Genomic DNA, 22,843 nt, shown 5'->3' with positions numbered 1-22,843 from the left:
GGCTCTTGATGCAGAACTACAATTTAGCACGTAACTGGTTACAGATTATTTCATGAAAATCATCACCATTTAGTTTTTAGGCTTTCTTTGTCAATAACTTCAAAAAGGGGTGCGTTCGCATACCTTGACTGGTCTACCGGTGACTAACCGCAGCGTTCTATGATCCACCGATTGAAACCAATTTAAGGTAGTTGATTGGTTGATTGAAACACTTGACATTTTTGACCAATAAGAAGTATTTTATCTCCTGCGTGTTAGTCTTGCTTTCATGTGATCAACCTAACCGGTAGCTACCGGTTAAGGTATGCGAACGTAGCCTAATTAAATTTGCTAAGTTTTCAGCTTCATTAGTTTGAACTTTTATCGCCAGAAAAAAAATTACTTGTCTTGAGTGCTTAGTGCTTGTAAAAAAAATAACGATTCCTTCACTAAGCATCGGACAGATCGGCGTTCACGGAGCCAGCCGTAGCCATGGATAGGAGATATAAACAAGGCTGGAAATCAGTGTTCCTGCTCCGAATTCGTAAGTTTTAGTGAAGTATTTTAGGATCTTTTAATAAGTTTTGAACTCATTGCAGCTGCAATTCTTATTGTATTCATTATTTAAAAACTCGCTGCTAACAGGAGGTTTGAAATAGAGAAAATGCTTTGCGGCTATTCCATTGTGACGGGTGTGACATTCAGACACTATTTTTGCTGGTTAACCAACATTTTGAGCACTAAATCGTTGACAAATACTAACAAAGTATTTCAATCATATTTAACTATGATTTGCTTGAATAATTTAATTGAAGCAAAACTGTAGGACTTTTTTTTTTAAAGAAATTTTTAAAATCTTGTGACGTTTGCGATACATGAGTGTATCACATCTTTTCAGAGACCTTACTACTTCAAATTGAACCAAAACAATTTAAGTGTCAAACACTGACTTTGGTCGAGCTCTGATTTCAGTGTGTCAGTTAAAAAAGTTTCATATAAAAAGTGCAAAAATATTTTTTCTTGTTATAAACAATTAAGTGTTAAATTTCTGTATCTTGTAGAAATTTTTTTGTTATGGTACATTGCCTTGCTGTAGAAAAGAATGCAAATCTGTGTTCAATTTGACCTAACTTTAATATTTTCTTTTATTATGTAATCATATAATTGTTTCATGTGTGGTTTATCATATTTATCATAGAAGTTTAAAGTGAGAAGTTCAATCTTATAAAGTTTGATAAGATATAGCTTGTAGTGAGCGTAGAACCACAAATAGGGCATTTTTTGTGTTGAGACCAGTAACTAAACTAAAGTTTAGGAAGTGTTTTGATTCAAATTTGACAATTCTGAAATAATTTTATCAAAAATATTTCTTTTACAAGCTGTTTTTGTACTTTTGATGCCTTCACTTTGAGGATTGCGATTTCTCTGCATCCACTATGGAAATCAGATTTCTCGAATTTTTGATGTTTAGTACGCTTTGTTAAGAAGTAAACAAATGAAATCCCTTTTATTATTTTTAATACTATACAAAAAACACTTCTAGTACAATTGAACAGAATGTAGAATGGTAAATAAATATTGATACTTGAGGGTTGGCCATCTCCAAGAAAGCAATGCCGCATCCCCCCCCCCCCCAAATACTAGAAAAACATTCAATAATGATATTCTCAACAGAATAGAGTTAAATACTCAACTTTAAGTTCCAATGATGCAGTATTTGCGCCAGCAAAATTCTGAAAGTTTTGGTTTTACAATTTTTTTTTTTTTTTTTGCAAAATTAGATGATTTTTACAAAATTAATTGATTTTTCACAAAATTATTTCATTTTTCACAAAAAATGGACGTTGTGAAAAACCCTGGACAGACCCCTGGACAGTGGCAGATACAAGGGGAGGGTTATAGGGGTCATGACCCTCCCCCCCAAACCGTCGACCATGTTATTCGTCCACATTGTGTTCAAGCGCTTGATAAATAAAGTGTAACCGGTTTCAGTAATCTTATCAATTCTTTAATTTTTTTAAATGTAAATATTTGAAATATTGTTTCATTCCAATCCTTATGAAATTAATTAGTAACGTTTATGCTCTACTAAGTATCTTATTCCTGGTCGATTCAGTGCTTTTTATTGATCCCCAAGCAGTTTTAGAAATTTTTAGTGCCAAAACCGCAAGTTTATTCCGGGGTGGGGAATGGTAGTCTGTATCCGCCTTCAATGGAATGGCAGGATCATGAACCAACCATGAATCGAAAGTATCATTGTAGTTTGATTTGAATGAGGAATAAATGCCCACTTTTTTAGTAACTGAAATTTGTCACTTGTGTGAGGCGGTATGGTAACTATAGTACTAACCCCATTTTCTTGTGCCATGTTGAGTGTTTCTATGGTTACATGACTCTTTTGATTGTTGAAGTTCAAAAGTGTTGGATTGTCAATAGAAGTTTCACTGTGGTGTATGAAATGCTTCATGATACGAGGAAAAACATCACTAGTCATCCATCCTAAACCTATAACAAAACCAAGAGTTCCTGAAGGAGCCCAGCTTATCATGTGTTCCTTAAATTTCTTTTGAGGAAATACCGTAGCTGGTGGTATTGTGTTTCCAAATGCACTTATTACTTACAACAAGTTGTAACTAGTTGACATCTATCACCACTAGTACATTGGTTAACTTGTTTGCTCCCTTTCAAGCTATAACTTTCTTTGGTTGCTGTACTGTTGATGTTCCAGTTTCATCCAAGTTGTATACTCTACTTCCATTTGCAAATTTTTCAGATCTGTTGTAAGCATCTTGCATATATTCGTCGAATGGGGGATAGATCATGGGATTTCAGGTCCCTTTATCTTGTCTCATTTTTAAAATTACAGTTAAGTCAATTTAAAGTTGAGAAACTTTTAAATTGTATCATCACGGTCACAAGTTAAGCTTGCGCCATCTAGTGAACTGCTTCAGAAAAGTTTTATTTGTTATTAAGTGTTTAACTATTGGGATAATTTAGTATTTAAATTTAAAATTTAAATAATTTCGAATTATGATGCATCTCATTTAGTACAAAATTCAAGTTCTCTGATTGGGAGAATGCAATGAAACCGGGGAGCGCTCTCATTGACTGACTGCAAAGCCGGTTGGCCTCTTTTCAGGGAATTGTTATTAACTTTTTAATTTTATTTTTTTAGATTGAAAAAATCGATAATTAATGAGTTATTTATTACTAATGGTAATTATAGAGAAAGGTCGAGTCACCGTAGCAACATTTAGTATGGTGGTGTTGCTGTGATATTAGAACTTGGAGTGATATTCATTTTTCCAAGTTCTTGTATTATTGTTTTGATAGTGGTTGTTAGAGTTTGTAGAAGAGGATTTTCTGGAATGTTTAGGACTTCATTAGTATTTTCAGTTTGAGGAATTTTTAAAGTCCTGGGAATAGTGTTTTCATTTTTATTTTTTAGATTTTTCTTAAATCTAATTTTTTCAATGATTGCCAGTCTAGCTGGACAGTTTGAATAATTTGCAGTGTGTTGAGCACCACAGTTAATGCATTTGGGGGTTATTTTTGTATTGTTTTTGCTGCAATGTGATGTTTTGTGTTCCCCAGCGCATACTAAGCAAACTGGGGGACGATTACATCCCAATGAGAAGTGATTGTATTGCTGACAGTTCCAGCATTGTTTGATATTGTTTAATGTTTTCAATTTTTCTGTGGAGATTGGAAAATCTCCCAAATTTTTTTATTTCTCAAATATTTTTATTTGAGCTATTTTCATTTAAGTGAATTAGGAACAATGGAAGTTTTCTTTTTTCTGGTCCTTTGTGTAGTTGTGATAGGTGTATGATTGAAAGATTATTTTCTTCAAGTTTTCCTTTTATCCAATCTAGGTTGGCACTAATTGGGAGGCCTCATAGGATAACTTTCATGATTTTTTCAGTTTTGAGTCTTATAGTGTGGTGTGACATTTTATTTTCTGTGAGAAAATCTTTGAGTTTATGGTATGCTTCAATATTAGGTGCATAGCATAATAGTTTATCATTCTTAATTTTTCCAGTTATGATTTCATTTGCAATGTTTGAGAAAATTTTTAGTTTTTCTTCTGTGTTTTTTATGTTATCTACCCAAATGGGTGGGATTTGAGTTCTTTTTAGTTTTTCAGAATCCTGAAATGAGCTTATTTCGTTATCAGGAGTTAAATTTTCTGAAGTGTTTGGATCAGGTTCATCCTTGTCATGAGATGTTATGCATGATTCATTATCATCTGAATCAGTGTTTAATTTTTCATTTTCCCCTTTCAAAAGGTTTTGAGTCCCAGGGATGTCATTAATTTGGGAGTTTGTGTCATTTGTATCATTTGGGTTTTTTTGCTCAGTTAAAGTAGTGTTCTGAGCTTTACTTTCATTTTTGATATTTGGAGTCATAGTTTCTTCAATTGTGTTAATTTCGGTATTCAGAACCGTTTCTTTTGCCTTTTGGGCTTTTTGTTTTTTATTTTTCTTTTTTTTACTGCCGTTGGCAGAATTTTTAGCTTCGGAATTGTCCTGCGGTTTACAGTTAGTATTTATGGATTTTATCCGTTTTTCTTCAGGGGGATTTCCTATTTGTAATTTGAGCAAATCAATATTATTTTTGAGTTTTTCAACTTCTGCAAATTTACTTTCATTGATTTTTTCCATGAGGAAATCATATTCATCTTTACGTCTTCTTTCAGCGGCAATTAACTTATTTTGCAGTTTACCGTTAAGTAAAAGCTGTTCGTCAAGGTTACTTTGTAATTTAAACATAATAGCATTTAGTTTGTTGTACCTAATCAGAGATGCATCATATCTGATTGTTTGTAAATCATATAGAATTTCTTTATCAGTATCATTAAGTTTATTAAAGGAAGTAATGTCAAAATATGCATTAATTGAATCATTGGTAAAACTAATTATTTCCTCATAATTAGCATTTTCAGGATTATCATATAATTCAAACTTAATTAAATTAATCTTAGATAAGTAATCTTTAATGAGACAAGAATCATTAAAGGAACCAGAACTCACCTCCGTACAAGGCCCCAAAATTGGAACGCTCGGCGGGAGATTCGTTGACTGGGAAATAGACTCATTTTTTCCAGCCGTGCAAACGGCGTTGTCGTAATTAGTTGGAGCGGATATTTTGACATCCTTCCTCTGTGGATCCTCTGTCCGCTCATCTTGCATATTTTCAAAAAACATGTTGGCATTTGTTTTGTTGTATAAAGCTATGAAGTAAAATAAAAAGTTCACTTATAATAATTAGTTAAAATATAAATATTTTTAAATGAAGTCTATTTTTTATTGTTAAATTTATTTTTTGTAAACTATTTTGCTTCCAGAAGATTTTTGCTTCATGTCATTAAACTAAACCATGAGCAGGGTGGCAAAAAGGAAGGAGCCTCGTCTCCTTTGGCAGCGGAGCGAAAAAGTGACCGGATTATTCCAGCGCCACTGGTGGCGCTAGTGTTCTATCTCTCAGTTTGCTTGACCGACCCTCAATATTCGACTGGGGTGGATGCCGGCAGTTAGATGGTTTGGTACCAAAACGATTTGATACAAAAAATTTGTTGGAACTTGATAATCCCACGCGGTCATCACGATGGTAACTAATAATCTTTAACAATCTCATCCTAAAATCACTTTCTTTCTTATATTTATTCTAGAATTTAGATATTAATTCTGTGTGTTAGCCATTAGAATTATTATTTTTATAATTTTATGAATTTTATTAAGTTAGAAAAATAACCATGATGTTCATTGTTTTCTATCTTATTCCTAAGATTAACAGAGAACAGAGAAAACTAGAAGGAATGAAACTCTGCGCTTTATTTTCAGCAAAGGTAAGTTTGAAAAAACCCTTAGTTTTAGTCATTCATAAATAATGTTTCAGTACAGGGTTGGCCGGATTGGACCCAATGGGTTTTTTTGAAAAAAACCCATTTAAAAAAAACCCATTATTGAGCCCACTTTTGGGTTTTTTAAAATTTTCCGAGAAGTTTTTAAAAAAATTAATTAATTTAAATACTTTAACAATTTAAACTTCTTTTTTATTTGTTCTTCACCACAGCCAATGGACATAAAAAATGAATTTTGAACTTTAATAGTATTTTTTAACTCTTAACAGCATTAAAAAATACTTCAAAGATTTTAAATAAATATTTTTAACTTTTTTCTTTAACTGGTCAATAAATAACTCAAATTATCTTGACTAAGTCCTGTCATGTCTGATTTTCTCAATATTTGTAGATTGTACAGAGGAAACTACTCTAGCTAAAAGGCTTTCATGTGAATTAAAGCAAACCAATTTTCTGCCAACCAACAAGTCACAAATCTCAAATAAACAAGGTATATTTTTTAGAAATTAACAGGTTTCACAAACGGTCGGACAGGAAACAGAATAGGATGTACAGTATTTTCATTATCTTACGAAAAAGTTCAATATTTCTTACTCTGTACACAGAAATAGAAAAACAGGTAACATAAAATTCAAAGAAATGTTTTGATTAAGCTGAAATTTAGTAAAAAGGGATTTAAACTATTTGAGGTTCTACAGTAGTTTTGCGTAACAAAATGAAATACAATAAAGTAAAATGCAAAAAAAAAAATGTAGTAATTACAAACGAACAATAGATTTTATAACTCGAGAAGTAACTTTTTCTTAACTGTTGGCAATCATGGAAACTAAAAAATCTGAAACTTCACCATTCTTGGGTTTTATCGTCTTTTTTACTTTTCTTCAGAAAACGCTGAATTTCCCAGCTTTTTTTACTCCAAGACGATTTTTTTGCTTTGTCCATATACTTACACTACAATATGCTACAAGTACCCCACATTTTCCCTTAAAAAAAGACAAAAAACCCACATTTCTTTTTAAAAAACCCAGCTTTAGTTGGGTTTTTTTTTTAAAAAAAACCCAAAAAACCCTGGGTCTATGGGCTTTTTTAAAAAAACCCGGGTTTTTGCCAACCCTGTTTCAGTAAGCTAATTTTTTAATTATATAATTTTCGATATATTGTATGTGCATACATATCTATATCTCTGTATATTTAAGGGTGTTTCTGTGTAGGAAAAAAACTCCCTTTACCCAATAGATAGCACAAAATGTTGCACCCTGGTTGTGACGAAAGCATCCTGCTCAGTTGTACGTTTTAGCCACAAACTAGATTTACAACTGACAGGATTTATGTGACATCCAGAATAGGGGACCGCTGAACCAGAAATTTGTGTGGAAGGGGGAAGATAGTATTCATCAGAGGAGTCAGTGAGGAATGTCTTTCATTGTTCGAAATACACCCCTCAAGTGCCTTCAGGCATTGACAACACAAAGGAATCAGAAAAGCAAACAAAACCATTGTAGAGAAATGAGATGAGGGCATTTTTGCTTCGATTTCAAGTTTTGATCTGAAATGATTTCGTTATAACAAGGGTACACCTTTTTAACTGCGGAAACTTCGGTAAATTTATCGCAACATAATTTAGAAATGTCTTCTTTTTGGCTATTGAATCTACGTTCAAAAGTTGTCAATATAATGCAGTTTTTTTTTTTTTTTTTTTTTTTTTTTTTGAAATATTAATCTTTAAAAGCTTTGTTTTCTTTATGCTGCATTTATAGAAATCGCTAAATAATAATAGAAAAGCCCGAAAAGTTTGTTAAATCAGACTTGGACAGTTTAAAAAAAAAAAAAGATTGTCTCTGAAAGGTCACATTTTTTAAATTTTTACGAGGAATTTTGCCTTTTGTTCTTGACAAAGGTCCACAAAAATTACCATGGATTTACAGAGAAAACTTGGTGCAACTTTTTAAAATTTTGAAGAAGATAACATTTTTTTTTTCGGCATTTAACAGGACCCATCGTGCAAAGTGGGGGAGAGTCAGCCCCCCCCCCCCCCAAGATTGATCTTAGTTTTCATGCAACTTGGAAAGTAGATCAGTGTTTCGTTTCGGTTGCCTATCGATGATAGAGTTTCCCTTTATTGCAAGGGTAGTGATGGGGCAGGTCACAATTTATGACGATATTGGGATTCAGTAACTGAGAGACTTTTCTCTCTTGGTAACAGGGTGGCGACAGATCAGGGAGATCAGGGAAAAGTCAGGGAACTTTTTTAATCAGGGAAATATCAGGGAATTTCGAAAAAATAACAAAAAATCAGGGAAAATTGATTTTATGAAGAAAAAAAAATTTTTTTTTTGCTTTATAAAATTAAGTACTCTAATTCCCTACGCATTTTCCGCCAATTCTGTTGAAAAAAAAAGTAAAATTAATGAAATGCGATTATACACTGCCGCATATTTGTGCATCTTTTTTCCTCAATGTCAAAGTATTGAATCTTACGTATTAACCACAGGATGAACTTCCTAAGATTGCTTCTGTGTTTGTTTATTTTACCTAGCTTGAAATTTCCTTCCACGCTTTCAATGCTACGTAAAATAAATAACCATACAGGCAAAGAGGAAGCCTTCATTAATGCCTTAGCTCCTTTTCCTTTATTCCATTATCTCGAAATAATTAGCATACTGTAATCACAATTTCAAGAAGAAATCTTTGGTTTTTGAATTAATACTTATAAAAGCTTAAAAGTTATTACTTCTTCGCGTTTTTAATTCAATTGCTAAAATTGAACTTTCAATAAAAAAACTTAGTTTTTTGCCGTTATACTATTTGTTATCGCCTCAGATTATAAAGGTTTTCTTTTCTTCAGGCTTAAATGATTCTTTTGTTTCATAATCTAGTTGTATTCTTCTTTTATATATTTTTAAATTAACTAATTGATTTTTTTTTCTGTTTCTTTTCTTGCATTTCAAAGTTGTTTGTTACAAAAATAATCTAAGTTTTTTTTTCGTTACATACTTAAATCATTTGAAATAGAGTTAACTTGTGTACTTAAGTAAATATCTTTATTTTTTTTATTGTTAAAATGCTGTATTCATTCATTAAAACATATGTTTTTGATTAGAGAAAAGCTTCCTATGAATGGATGTCAAATGGTTTCATCTGTTTTACATAAATATGTCAATTAGTTATATAAGAATAACTACATTACTTCTATTTGTTCACTATTACTTGTTATTCTTGCAACAATTATTATACTGTTTGAAAATTTTGTTCAAAATAATTTCAATTACTTTTGAGTTTTATCGTAAATACACATATGTTTTTAAGAGTGATTTTAATGGTTTCTTAAAATTCTTATGCTAAGTGTTTTCTGGAAGTAAAATTTTTTTTATAAATTTTCTATTATCTTTCCATGTAGAAAAATTTAATATACTGTTTTGTAGGGGTTTTTTTTTCCAAAAAAATTGACTTGGTATGGTTTTTTTTAACCATTTTATTAAAAAAGTAGCATCTTTTCAAAATATATTTTTAGTTCAACAACTTTACACAACTTAAAACGCTTAAAATACTGCATTTGATGCAAACATACAATGGATTTCAAGTAGAACCAAGAAAGAAAACCATTATCGTTGGTAACGTAAATCAGGGAAATTTGGTGAACTTAATCAGGGAAAAGTCAGGGAACTTTTCTTCACAGTTCCTGTCGCCACCCTGGGTAACTGCAGGGCCCACAAGAGCCCTGGACTGCCTAGTCGGAAACTTGGGGGGGGGGGGCGTGCTTGGAATCTATTAGGGAAAGTGTCATCTTTTAGGGAAAGTGTGCTGGGTCTTAGCTCTCGCCGACCTGACAGATTAATGCTTAGTTGCAAAATTCAAACTCCTAAAATTTTATATATTTTGATCCCTTGAATTTTAACTACTATGTTTATCGAGCTAAGTCTTGGTACTACTGAAAATATTACATGTCAACTTTTCAAAATAAAACAAAGCATAATGAAATGAGTAGTCAACAGAGAATGCTTTTTATATTGGGCAGTTAAATGTACAAAGCATCAAAATAATGATAGTTGACTGTCTACTATCACATTGATGCAAATATTTTTGATAGGGTTAGTTTTCAGTGAATGAAATAACTTCAAAATCAGAAAGCGGTGAACTAGTAATGGGGTCATTTCCATCAATCAAAAGCACACTGTGAACCTTGAAAATTAGCTTGAAATTTTAAAATATCCCAATAGAAAGTTCTGAGTTTCTCAAAAGTGTTTCTGAATTATGTGCAAAGAATCAAAAACTTCTCATTGTGGGTAAGCATATTTTATTTTTATTTTTTCAGAAAGTTTTGAACATGCCAGAAAAAAGATAAAAAAGGCTGAGGGCGCTAGTGATGTGGAGAAGGTCTACTTCTCCACTACAGATTCGGAGCAGTGTGGCAGGGGAAAGAGGAAAAGGTGGGCCAGAACTCACGACTCGTCCTCTGAATCGGATGATGAGTTGCTCACCAAAAGACCCTCCTCAAACATTGTAAATATGTTGCCCGAGGCACCGGTGCAACCAGGTGCACCGGTACATCTGCCACGGACTTCAAGCCAAAGTTCGCCACTTGTTATGGCTCCTGCAACGCCAACTACAAGCCAGAATGCGCTTCATCAGTCGCCTGCTATGCAGATCTCCAGCAGTGAACAAAGTATGAAAAATTTATTTTAACAATACAAAATGGTCTTATCCCTTTCAAATTTGATTTGGATTGCGTAGTAAACTTTGTTGATTTAAGTATTTATTTTCATAATTAATATTTATTTCAGATCTTTTCCAGAAGCTGCTGAGGAGTTTCCATCTGCTAAGGATGGAAGTAAAAGAGATTAAAGCGACATTGGACTTGCTCGTTGAGCAGTCAAACAACAGTAGGAGTAAGTGTCATTAAGATTTTTACCATTTTGTGCTATCATAATGCTATAAATTAATTTGAGAGAAGTAGTACTTTATTATTTATTTATATAATACAAAACTGCTAAACATTTACTTTTGAAATGAACTATGATTGGGGGTGTCATAATGCTGCAATTAAGATATAGGTAGCCTTCACAATGCTGACTAGTTATGTTTGTTCCAACTGTGGATATCCAGATCAATTAATTGCATGTTATATATATATATATATATATATATATATATATATATATATATATATATATATATATATATATATATATATATATATACAGAAGGTATTTTTATTAATGATATTCATGAAAATATTTCTGAAAACATGTTTTGTTATTGATGTAATGGAGGTCAAGTAATGGGGCTTGTTAAAAATGAACAAATAAAACTGCAAGAGGATTTAGATCATATAAGTAGGCAAATACAAGGGCACCCATATAGAGGGGCAAGTGGGGGCTCAAGCCCTCCCCCCTTAGAAATATGAACTTCCTTGCTTTTAGTGCTTTTTTTCTTTGCAAAAATGTAAAAAAAAAAATATTTTCCAGCTATTAATGAATAAGTTATTAAAAATGTCAAATTTTAATATCTAATCTGTACTGAAATCAGTTTCCATGGGGAAAATGTTCTGCTAAACCATGGGGAAAGTTTGAGCCCCCCCCCCCCCTTAAAATTTTGTGTATGGGCGCCCATGGGCAGATAAGTGGTGGCAGTTAATGGAGAAATGCCAACAGCTACATTTAGGTCATTAAAATAAGCGTATCAGTCATTAATCAGGCAGAAAATGTTATTGATCTGGGTGTTGTAGATCATTACTTCAAGTTTAGGGCAGGATTGCAGTATGGCAAGTAACAAAGCTAATAGAATGTTAGTGTTTATCAATAGATTTATTTCAAACATATGAGGGTTCTTCTGTCTTTATATAGAGGTTTGATCAGAGTTCATTTGGAGTATGCTGCTCAATTTCCATACCTCAAGAAATTTCTTTTCAAGAAAATGTTCAAAGGCTCTCTACTAGGCTAGTAAAAAGACTTTTAAACATAGATTGATTCTAAACTTTAAAGGCGCAGCATGTATAGCCTGGAACAAAGGAGGGTCAAAGGGGACATGATTCAGTTGTTTAAATTTATCAAAATGAAAGATGTTAATTGGTTAAATTTTTGAACGGAAAGCTAGACGAGGTCATTGTTTTAGCCATCAAAATTTTGGGCTCATCTTAAAATTAGAAAAAAATTGTTCCTTTAGTGGGGTAGCATTGGAACAGCTTATTGGAAGAGGCTGTAATGAGCAAGGGGGTAGATAGCTTAAAGAAGGGCCATTGATTTTCATTAGTGACTAATAAATTAATGAGAACAGGCCTACCTGGGCCCAGAGCTTGCTTCTGGTCGTCACATTTGTGTTTGTAAATTCTGGCTTTACTAGTTAAATGTATGCACACACACACATATGAGTTAGGTTGTTTGTAAATTTTATATGATCTTGTATTTCAGATCAATCTTCTGTAGCTGTGACAAACATAGATGTTAAACTTCCTCTGGAAGATTTTGAAGGTGTTCAAAATCTAGAGAGGTTGCTAGAAGAAGAGAGCAACAAAAACTACTTGGTAAGCTTAATTTTTCGACAAAAGTATAATGATTTGTCAATGCACTACCATGGAAAAATAGGTCATGATAAGGAATTGGCTATTGGGAGACTTGTTAGCAAAATCTGAGCTAAAAATTAAGTAAAACTTTATTGTATACCACTAAACATGATTATTTTATTTCTTGCAATTATGACATGTATTTGACTCTACTTATGAAAGTGTTTGGAATATTATTGATTGTTTGGGGCTTCCATAAAGATCCAAAACTCAAAACGATTTTTGCGAGTAAGTGTTTCTAATGTTATACATAGGCAAGAGCAGTGTTAGAGGCTATTTTGAGCTTTACATGTATAGTCTTGAACAAGGGCAGCAGAATTAAGGAAGCCTGGGCTTTTCGGGGGGAGGGGGGGGGGGGGAAATCCACACTTTTGGTTTTACTGTGTTTCAAATTTAGTATTCAATTTTAGAAGATAATTGATTGTTAAGAGCCTCTAAATTTGAATATTCATAGTAAAATCTTGAATCATCAAGCATATTTTTTTAAAAATATTTCCATAGTATCTCTTGTAAAATATGAAGTTCTGATATGAATTCTGCTCAAAAAATGAGTCATTTTTTCCAGAGATGGTTAAAAGCTTCAGTCAACTAATAGCCGGAGCTTCATCTGCTCTGTATGTTGAGTTTCAGCATTAAATGCATATAACATGTCGTAATTCTCTACATGCATTTCAAGTATTAATCCAGAAAGTGTTTTACTTTAATCCACTAATCTGGTACAAATTTTTTTATTTTAATTATTTATAATGTAAATATAGGGTGGATGTGCTCTTAATGGACTGGACGCCTTCCCCATGTTTTGATTTACTCACAAAAAAATTCATTGAAATATAGCTTCAATTTATGTGTTGACAATTATTACCTGCTTGTTTTACAGGTCTGGTTTATTGTTGATCTTGATCAATGAATACAAAATAGGTTAAATGTGTTGACAGATTAATGTATCTATTTAAAAAACTGAAATATTGTACCTATAACTATTAAATAAAATATAATTCAAAATCAAAATGTTTCAAGGCTAGACATATTTGAAGAATGTTTAATGCAGTATATTTATATAGGTTATTTTAAAACAAGTTTTTGTAACCTAATGTAACTTCCGATAGAATATATTGTTAATAAGCATTTTATTAATTGTTGAATTAATTCTGGTTTAAAGTGTCAAGTACAAAAAGCTGTTTGCTCAGCATTTGTGAAATTCTAATTTCTGCACATTACTTAAAACAAGCCATTTTTATATAAGTACTCTTTTTTACAGCTTAACAAGTGCAAGAATTTTGGGGGCAGTTGCTTCCAGGATCATACCAGGAGGATTCTGAAACATTTATTCACAGATGAAACTGCAGAACTGTTTTCGTGGACTGGCAGCAAAGGAGGAAAAAGAAAATTTATGAGTCTGAAAATCGCTGACCTTGTTATTGGTTAGTAGTTTTTCAGTTTATAGTTGATTTATTTTCATAACATTGCTATAAATTCTGTCTATAAATTGTTATCTGATCCAGCATTATCACTTTGATTGAAATTAAAACAATTCGGTGAGGTGTTAAAGTGTATTAAGCTACCCTATCACTTTCCTCAAATTTATTTAACAGATTTAGTGTATAAAAAAATATTGCCCCTCTTCTAAATTTGAGCGTCTGTTTTTTCCATGCGCTTCTTACTGTTAGACTGAGACGGCTTAAACTCTGGATCATTCAAAATTTCAGTTGTGTATTGTAAAATTACTCAGGCCCAAGTACTTCAGTTAGTTTATGGATATGTTTCTGGTCTTCCAGAGTTTTAAACTACAAGACTAACTCCAGAGACATCATTTTTCTTTTTTTTTTTTTATAATTACCTGTAAAAAAAAAGCATGATAAAAACTCTCTGCATTACTTTTTCAATTAATTAGCATTTTAGCCTGCATTTTCTCCATAAATGTAGATTTTTTTTAAATATAGTACAGTTTTAATTTGAATGATTGTCTTAAGTGACAAGTGCCTTTATATTGCGTATTGTGTTCTTTATTACTTCAATAGTTTTGAGGGATCGTTACTGCTGCATTTTTCTTTGTGTTGAATAATGTTAATAATAGTGCTGGGGGGGGGGGCGAATAATATTTCAACTCCTGAATTTGCTAATTTTCTTTCACACAAACACAAAGTTAGCTCAAAATCCTTTAATTTTGAATTTATTATTCCTTATTGGAAGGCATTAAAAATATAAGTGATAATGCACAGAAGACTAGGCATTCAACTCCCTGTTTCTATTACGCCTACGCTGACATGCATCCTGTATAATTGTTTATTTAGAGGGGTAGGAGTTGTCCTAAAAATTCCTAAAGTTTTCATTATTTATTTGCTATTTACGCAGGAAAATAATATTTAACCTAAAAATGGAACTTTTCATAATATGCCTATATTTTACAATAAAATAAACTTTGTAGACTATAAGAAATTTTCTCTAAAAAAAGAAATAAGTTTGCTGCTGCTTTTTTTCTGGGGGGTCGGGGGGGGGGGAGCATGCAGTTAACCAAAACACATTCTCAATAAAAAGCTGTTTGTTTTATTCATTCTCTTCTGCAACAAAATTTTGCAAATAAAATAATAAAGAAATTAAAAAGTTGTGCTTTTGCAGAGAAGGAGTTTTAAGGTTAAGCATTATGTTGTGATGTTTTTGATTTTTCCCCTTTTAAAAATATGTGAACCAGGGGCAGGAGGGGGGGGGGGGTGAAAGGTATCATAGCTAATTGAAATACAATGTGTTGAGTTAGAACCCAAATATAGATACTTGTTCAAAAAATTTATTTTCACCAAATTAAAATTATTTGTCCCCAGGTGGGAAGGAATTTTTTTTTATAGTGCTTATCTTATGTGCAGTTTGAGCATTAGTTTGTTCTTACGCTACAAAGAGTCAGTTTGCTTTGTGTTTCTGTTCAGTGAAGTTGGAATATTTCTTGTACATAGGCACTAACGTTTAGCTTTAAAAATGTAAATAGGAATGTTTTATTAAAATGGCATGGGGGAAAACGAAATTCTCTTCCTTGTGGTTTGAAGAAGCAGTCAGAAATGGATGCAAGATCAGCATATGGGGCGTGCAGAAAAAGATAAATTCAAAGCCTTTTGTTCTGTTTGTACATTATCTTTCCAATATTGATAATTAAGGGTTTTCACAGGTATTGTCCCATGCTGATGTTGTGAGACATAAGAGGTTGACAAGTAGCTTGAAAAATCAAGCTGCGTTTTTAATTCCTTGTTCTTGGTCTTCTACTGGAAACAAATTTATTATGATGAAGCAATCCAAAGCTTTTATTCCAAATTTACTCAAAAATAAAATGTCAAAAGCGGAGGGTTTCTTAGTTTTACTTTTGAATACATATATATTCATTTTAATCTTTACATGATTTATCTGTAATTTACAGTGATATTTTTGATTCTGAGACAGCAAAAAGTATTAAATTATCTGATAAAAGTTAAGTGCATAATAAGTTTTGGACTCTTGCACCTTACTTTAAATCCCTCCTTACTAAGGATATTTTTTCGTTCTTTGTTATTCGCTTTGATGAAACAAGGCAAGCAAAGAAGCAATTGGACATACATTTATCCTATTGATATGTTGTAATACTACTACTTCATAATGCGTCACTGTGTTGAAGAATAAAAAATTGAATGCATTTCATTGTACATTTCAAGAATAAATTTGAAAAGTTTTATCATCCTATACAAAAATCAAACTTGTAAGTTACGTTTAAGTTTAAAAAAGACTTATAAGTTATTTGTCCTAAAATTTTATCGCCACTCCAACCCCTGGTTTATTATCTGATTTACTTAGAACATATTTATTAGAATTATAAATGTACAATTTCTTTTTTTAGAAGCTGTTCTTAAAGAAAGTGGCCAAACTACAAGAGCAGATGTGGAAAATGTTATGAAAAATTGGCTACGCCATGCAAAGGATCGTGCCGACTACAGAAAGTTCGGACAGTACAAAAAAAAACTCCCCCCAATGCAAGATGCCCCTCCCTCTTGTTAATTTACTCCCCCCAATGCAAGATGCCCCTCCCTCTTGTTGTTTTAGATTGGTTACCTATTGTTTTAATAAAAAATATTTTCTGTACTTGTTGCGTTCTATCTTTTCTTTCAAACAAGGTTCATGATTAAAAGAATCAGCATTTTTAAGTAAATGTTTACACACTATTTAAAGATTACACCCAACTTAAAGTGAGCACTTTTAAATACTTTTTCATTAAGTGAATTTCATCTTCTGAAACTTTGTTGCAATGAGGGAAAATAACTCTTAAATTTCAAAAATGCATTCGCTATAATAGCAGCAAATTTATTTTTAAAAAAAATCATTTTTTTTTTTAATTTTAAATCTTTAGAATGGTGGGCAGGCATAGTGATAAAAAAAAATTTCAGACATGTGGAAGATATTTTTTTTATACTAATCTACTCATTTTTTTTCCAATATATATATAATCTGTTTTGTTTTGAGTACAAATTTTCTTTATTTGTATTGCTAAGGCAAAATTGTGCAGTTGAAATATAGTGAGTGAGAAAGAAAGTTGGAGGCTATTTAACTTTACTCGATCTGAAGTCCGTTTAAAACTCGACTTCGATTGATTTTAACTGAACAAGTTCTATTTTTTTTACTCGTGTGCACTAGTAATTTTGAAATGTTAAAAAGCTATATTTGAATAGAAAAATCGATTATGTTATCTACATGGTTTTACGCTGATGATTCTCCACCGGAAGTAAAAATTCAGTGTGTTTCTACACATAAAAATTAGTAAAATGAAAAATATAGTTAATCCAAATTCAACCCTATTTTGCCAAGAACTTTAAAAAAATGGTTTGGTTTTATTCATTGAAGTGTTATGTATGCGGTTGTGCATTTTTTTTTTAAATTATGAGAAAGATGAAGAGGCTCCATCAAAAGATAACTAGGATAGTTTTCGGATGAAAACTATTATCCAGAGACTTATAAGACATGTATAGGTTAAGTTTCTGGATTATCTATCCAGAAAGCTTTATTGTAAAGATATCAGTAGGAGCGTTTCTGGATCAAGAGCCGTCTAGAAAGTGTGTTATAGGATACCATTAAGATCGTTTCTGGATAAGGATGAAATCGATCATCCAGAAAACGTATTATAAGATACCAATAGGATCATTTCCGGATCATCCAGAAGCTGTATTAAGGTATTGGTAGGAGAGTTTTCGGATCAATTGTCATCCAGAAACTGTACTATTGGATACCTTTAGGATCTATTTTGGATGACAGTTGTCCGAAAGACGTCCTAAGGCTAGTTTTCGGACCAAGATGTGTTTCCGTGCATCCTAGAATTGTCTTAATATTATCCAACAAGTGTCAGATGCAGGATGTCTTGTGGATGACATCAGGAGTGTACTTTTTGACAAAGTTAAGACAGGTGTAGGAGCATTATTGGACTGCCAGCGGATGTCAGATTATCCTGAAGATGATATCCGCAGGAGTCCCTAAGGATGTCATTGTGTTGTTGGGGAGTGCAAAAAAAAAAAACATTTTTTTAAATTTGCGCACAGAACCAGCTTGTTTGAATAACATTGCAGGGACGTAGTTGGGGGAAAATGTTTGAGTATCGAACCCACCACCTCCAGCGTTCAAAGCTAATCTTCTTACCTCAGAACTACGGAAGCTCATCAAGGAATGTTTTTTGATCAAAATAACACATGTTAGCGTATGAAACAATTTAATCGAAACCGAAAATATAAGATTAGTTCAGTTAAAAGCCTGTTTCAATAAACTTGTTTACATATTAACTGAATATCAACACCAAGTTACGTTGCTTCTGATAGCAACAAGTATATTCGCGGAAAATTTTGACACATGTATATTGTCAGCTTGGAAAATCCATTTCGAATAAATGCGTGTACAAGGTTGAAAAAATAAAGAAATAAAAAGTTGCAAGTTAACCGTTTCAAATATTAAAGCAGTATGCTGAAATTACAAATTACAGACAAAGATATCAGAAAGGAAACTGACAATTGTTTGTGTAATGGAGGAAAAGTTAAGTAACCTTAACTGCATGAAGCATAAAATGTTAATTTATTTATCTGAGAAAAGTACTTACCTCCGAACTTTAAAATTTATTCCATGAGGCGCCCGATTTTTTTCTTCTCATGCAGGTTGTTCGGTAGCGCAAATCGCTGACTCCCTTTCACTCAGCAGACACTCAGACACTTACAAGACTTATTATTATATATATATATATATATATATATATATATATATATATATATATATATATATTCCGAAGTTACATATTTCCTATTTCATCTATTTCAACCAGAGAAAGCAGCACTACTGTGTGCCTGCAAACTGCACTGCTTTCAAAGTTTCGCGCCAAGTTCAAAGATCGACGACTGGTGGCGTAACGAAGCGGGGGGGGGAGAGGAGTTGTCTGGCCTGTTATCACGTGGGTCTCGGTCACAGAGATTTTGACAGATAGAGATCCGGACAGAGAGACTTTCAGCTTTATTACTGGTAAAGAAAAGATAATGGCAGTTTTAGGCTGTAAATTCTGGGGGTGCAGCAATATCAGAGATGGGGGGGGGGGCAGAGATGCCAATTGCGCTAAGGCTACTATTTTGACGGCAAAGACGACTAGGGTGACTATTTTCGTCAAAATATGGAAGAAAATGACTATTATGCTTCCAATTGTAAAAAGCAGCGACTATAGTAAATGTAACTGGAAAAACTGAACAATATAATTTGTTGCCATTTCTTGCTTGAGTATCAAGAAGTAAAATTTCTTGCAAGTGGTTTTTAACGCATTTGGGCTTTGTGCGTGTGTGTGTGTAGCAGGACGTCTTTATACATAAATGGCTACTTCTGTGTGTATATATGTATGTATGTCCGTGTTCGTGTCGTTATTTCTGACTGGAGAATTATCGAAGAAATTTTATTTTTATCTTGGAGGATACGTGCAACACGAGAAAATGCAAGGCCACCGTCAACGAAGGCAGTTCCAGTAGATAGACGATTTTACGAGGGGTATGGTGATCGGACTGAGAAGGAAAGGTTGGTCCGTACGTCAAATCGCAGCTGATACCCACATGGATGCGAGCACGGTGCATCGGCTGTGCCGAAGATGGTTGGAACAACGAAATGTCGCAAGATTAAGGGGTGCAGGGGCAGCCAGAGTGACGTCAGAACGCGTGGATCGACGCATCCACTGAGAAGCTGTAGCAGACCCACAAGTAACTTGTTCCTCGATTCTGCAGCAGGTGCGTTTACAAGGAATGTTCCCGTGTCAACCAGAACCATTTCCCGTCGTTTTGTCGCACGTGGTCTGCAATCACAGCGTCCGCTAAGAAGACTGCCATTGACCCCACAACATATGCAACATTCACACTGCGTCCGCACATCCGTCACGGACGTATGCTTTTCTCCCTAAAACCAGTTTTCGGGCGGCGTTGCCATGACAGCAATTCGTATTGTACGGGACCCGTCGACGGGACCAGAAGCCAGATATCTGACGGCTCTGACGTCCGTAGAGGGGCGTCACATTTCATTGGTCTCCACGAGATTAGCACGCTCTCTCTATTGGGTGAGAGACTGACATGTGCTTTTTTCGCGTTCGCAAAGCATGAATGCTTCTCCCTCATGCAACATTCAAACAGCGTCCGCACATCACGTTCGCCACGTCAAGCGGACACACTTACGTTTTCCGAAAAGAGAGAAGCATTCATACTTTGCGGAAAGCGAAAAAGGCACATGTCAGTCTCTCACCCAATAGAGAGAGCGCGCTCATCTCGTGGAGACCAATGAAATGCGACGCCCAACTCGACGGACGTCAGAGCCGTCACATATCTGGCTTCTAGGCACGTTGACGGGTCCCGCACAATACGGCTTGCTGTCATAGCAACGCCGGCCGAAAACTGGTTTTAGGGAGAAAAGTATACGTCGGTGACGGATGTGCGGACGCATTGTGAATGTTGCATAATCTGGCAGTAACTGTGGAACGTCCCACCGCACTACAACGTGTCATAATGGTTTGGGGCGCAATTGCGTACAATTCCATATCACCTCTAGTTCGTATTCAGGGCACTATGACAGCCCAACGATACTTGGACAATGTGCTGCGACCGATGACAATCCCTTACCTTCAAGGGCTACCTAATGCACTTTCTCAGCAGGATAACGCCCGACTGCACAGTGCTCGCATCTGCCAACATGCTCTCCGAGGCACACATATGCTTTCCGGTCCACCATACTCTCCTGACCTGTCACCAATCGAGCATGTGTGGGATGTGATTGGACGCCGTTTGCAGACTCTGTCCCTGCCTCGTTCAGAAGACGAACTGTGGCAAATGGTTGAAAGGGAATGGAGAGCCATCCCTCTGGATACCATCCGCACCCTTATTGACTCTATGCCTAGACGTGTTTCTTCGTGTATCGCTTTCTGCGGTGGTCCTACATCTTACTGAGCAGATGCCGCTCTCGCTCTGTATTTTGTCTATCTTTCAAAAATAAGATCATTTATTATTCCTTGCTGTCTCTGTCTTTTTTCCAAATTTCCTCACTTTCTGACCGCTCCTTCTTGGTTTTGCATTTTGAATGTCGAGCAGTGTGTATATATATATATATATATATATATATATATATATATATATATATATATATATATATATATATATATATATATATATATGTGTGTGTGTGTGTGTGTGTGTGAAGGAGTTGTTCAGTTGTTCTCATGACACTAGTGATTAGGGGCCATTCATTAATTACGTAAGGGTCCGAGGTGGAGTTGGAAAAAATTGCGAGGTCTTGTGGTTTGACAGGGATGATTTTTCATTTGCCTCTGGAAGGTAAAAAACGTATTAGAATGAGGTGTTTTTTTTTTTTTATTTGTCTTACAAACAATGAGTAATGAAAAATATAATAAAAGAATCGCACTATGTATGGCATGTTTAATTTTAATTAGTATCGCATCATGTACAAAAAAATTCGAAAAAACATCGATCAAGATTCTAACTTTTTAGTAAATATTTCTTTGCACGAAACGTTTTAATTTAGTAATAGTGACTTTAATTTCGATTCCAGTGATGTAAGGTTCGTACGAATAGGTTCGTACGGGGGGGGGAGGGGAAAAATCTTACGTACCCTTACATGGGAGAAGGGTGGATGTCAAAAATTGGCAAAATCCTTATGTAATTAATGAGTGGCTCCTTACAATGGCCATGTATCCTTAGTATTCTGGTGAGATTACTGTTAGCAGTTCCATTACAGGTTTTACGCCCCCAGCCAATTACCTTAATAAATACTCTAGTGTAAACCTAATGTGCGATTTTAGGCGATAAACACCAAATTTGGAACTCCTACAAGACCAAAAAAGCGGCCTTTTGTAGGTGGGCTAATTCATGGCTAATAAGTTCTGTTAAAAGATACACCTAAATAGGAACTTGACCTCAAGGCAAGAGGAAAATGAAATAACTCAATTTTCTGCAAGTCTTTGAGTCGTTTCCGAGTGAGAGAGAGAAGAGAACCAAACGAGTCACATATTCGGATTGGCTGTAAGACGCACTTCTTTACACCAATTTTCACTTACCCTAAGGGCAGTCCTCAAGAGATTTGTAACATTGTCACGGAACTTGTCTCTTAAAAGTTACGTCATCTGCATAGCCAGGGCGGACCCCCCCTCCCCCAAAATGAGAAAAACACCTCCGCCCCTCCGATGGGCACCCTAGCATAGCTAATATAGTGCAGATATTTGCTACAAATTCTTTCCAGAAGTTTATCCAAACCCAAGCTCCAATGAGAAGAGAAAGAACTCCCTCTGTGGGCTGCCGCAGCAATTACCCACCACCAAGACCAAGGTTTTATCCAACACGCTAGCTTTTACCAGACGGGTAGTTAGCAGACTCTTAACCCAGGTATGTACATGGGATTAATTCCCCTGCGTACAAAGGAGTTATATAGTCTCAGTGGGGACTTTCCAGAGCTGTTGTCAGTTCAAAGAGTGCAGCCTCTGTACACTTACCAGGTTGATAAGCATGCAGGCATTTAGAAAGAGGGTTGGCTTTTAGAACACCCTCCCTGAGTCCCTGATGTACTTATCGTTTTTTTCTCCAGGGTTTTGAAGAGGAAAGAAATTAGACTGATAGCTTTGAGTCTCATTCACTCTAATAGTGCCTTTCTTTTCAGCGACACATCGCACCCGCAACTGAGGTGATGCTGTTGCATAAGAAACATGGTAACCCAATATTCATTCACAACACTATGACAGCCTATCGGTACATCTGTGAAATGCATCAATGCATGTGTTGATACTCATGGCGGAGCTCACTGCTCCCATTTTTTTAACAGGACAATGCGCAGTCACACACAGCCTGCAAGAAAGATCGAATTGGTGGGGCTTTTACAGCAGTTGTGGTACGCGATAACGTTGGACATCATAGGAGACTGTTATGCTTCAATAT

General features: G+C 34.4%; 1 protein-coding gene across 4 annotated transcripts; it reads left to right on the top strand.

Annotated features, from left to right (window-relative positions):
* The first annotated feature begins 437 nt into the window (after positions 1 to 437).
* On the top strand, positions 438 to 16,496 carry LOC129216198 (uncharacterized). 4 transcript variants are annotated; one of them, XM_054850384.1, is made up of 8 exons: positions 438 to 523; positions 5,327 to 5,589; positions 5,768 to 5,827; positions 10,155 to 10,505; positions 10,624 to 10,728; positions 12,250 to 12,362; positions 13,660 to 13,822; positions 16,255 to 16,496. In XM_054850384.1, exons 4-8 carry the CDS (start codon positions 10,349 to 10,351, stop codon positions 16,410 to 16,412), a joined length of 696 nt encoding a protein of 231 aa, XP_054706359.1. In that variant the 5' UTR covers positions 438 to 523; positions 5,327 to 5,589; positions 5,768 to 5,827; positions 10,155 to 10,348; the 3' UTR covers positions 16,413 to 16,496. The 4 variants fall into 4 exon arrangements, with proteins under 4 accessions (XP_054706359.1, XP_054706357.1, XP_054706358.1 ...); XM_054850382.1 differs by lacking the exon at positions 5,768 to 5,827; XM_054850383.1 differs by lacking the exon at positions 5,768 to 5,827 and having other exon boundaries at positions 439 to 523; positions 5,330 to 5,589.
* Positions 16,497 to 22,843: the final 6,347 nt, after the last annotated feature.

Source organism: Uloborus diversus, chromosome 2 (assembly GCF_026930045.1).
Source record: "Uloborus diversus isolate 005 chromosome 2, Udiv.v.3.1, whole genome shotgun sequence".
NCBI classification, from domain to species: Eukaryota; Metazoa; Arthropoda; class Arachnida; order Araneae; family Uloboridae; genus Uloborus; species Uloborus diversus.
This window is presented reverse-complemented; position numbering and strand designations above follow the sequence as displayed.

Coding starts and splice junctions, on each gene's coding strand:
- LOC129216198 (XM_054850382.1), top strand. CDS start 5,517: ATGGTTTGGTACCAAAACGATTTGATACAAAAAATTTGTTGGAACTTG. Junction 12,363..13,659: donor AGAGCAACAAAAACTACTTG/GTAAGCTTAATT, acceptor TCTTTTTTACAG/CTTAACAAGTGCAAGAATTT. Junction 13,823..16,254: donor AATCGCTGACCTTGTTATTG/GTTAGTAGTTTT, acceptor TTCTTTTTTTAG/AAGCTGTTCTTAAAGAAAGT.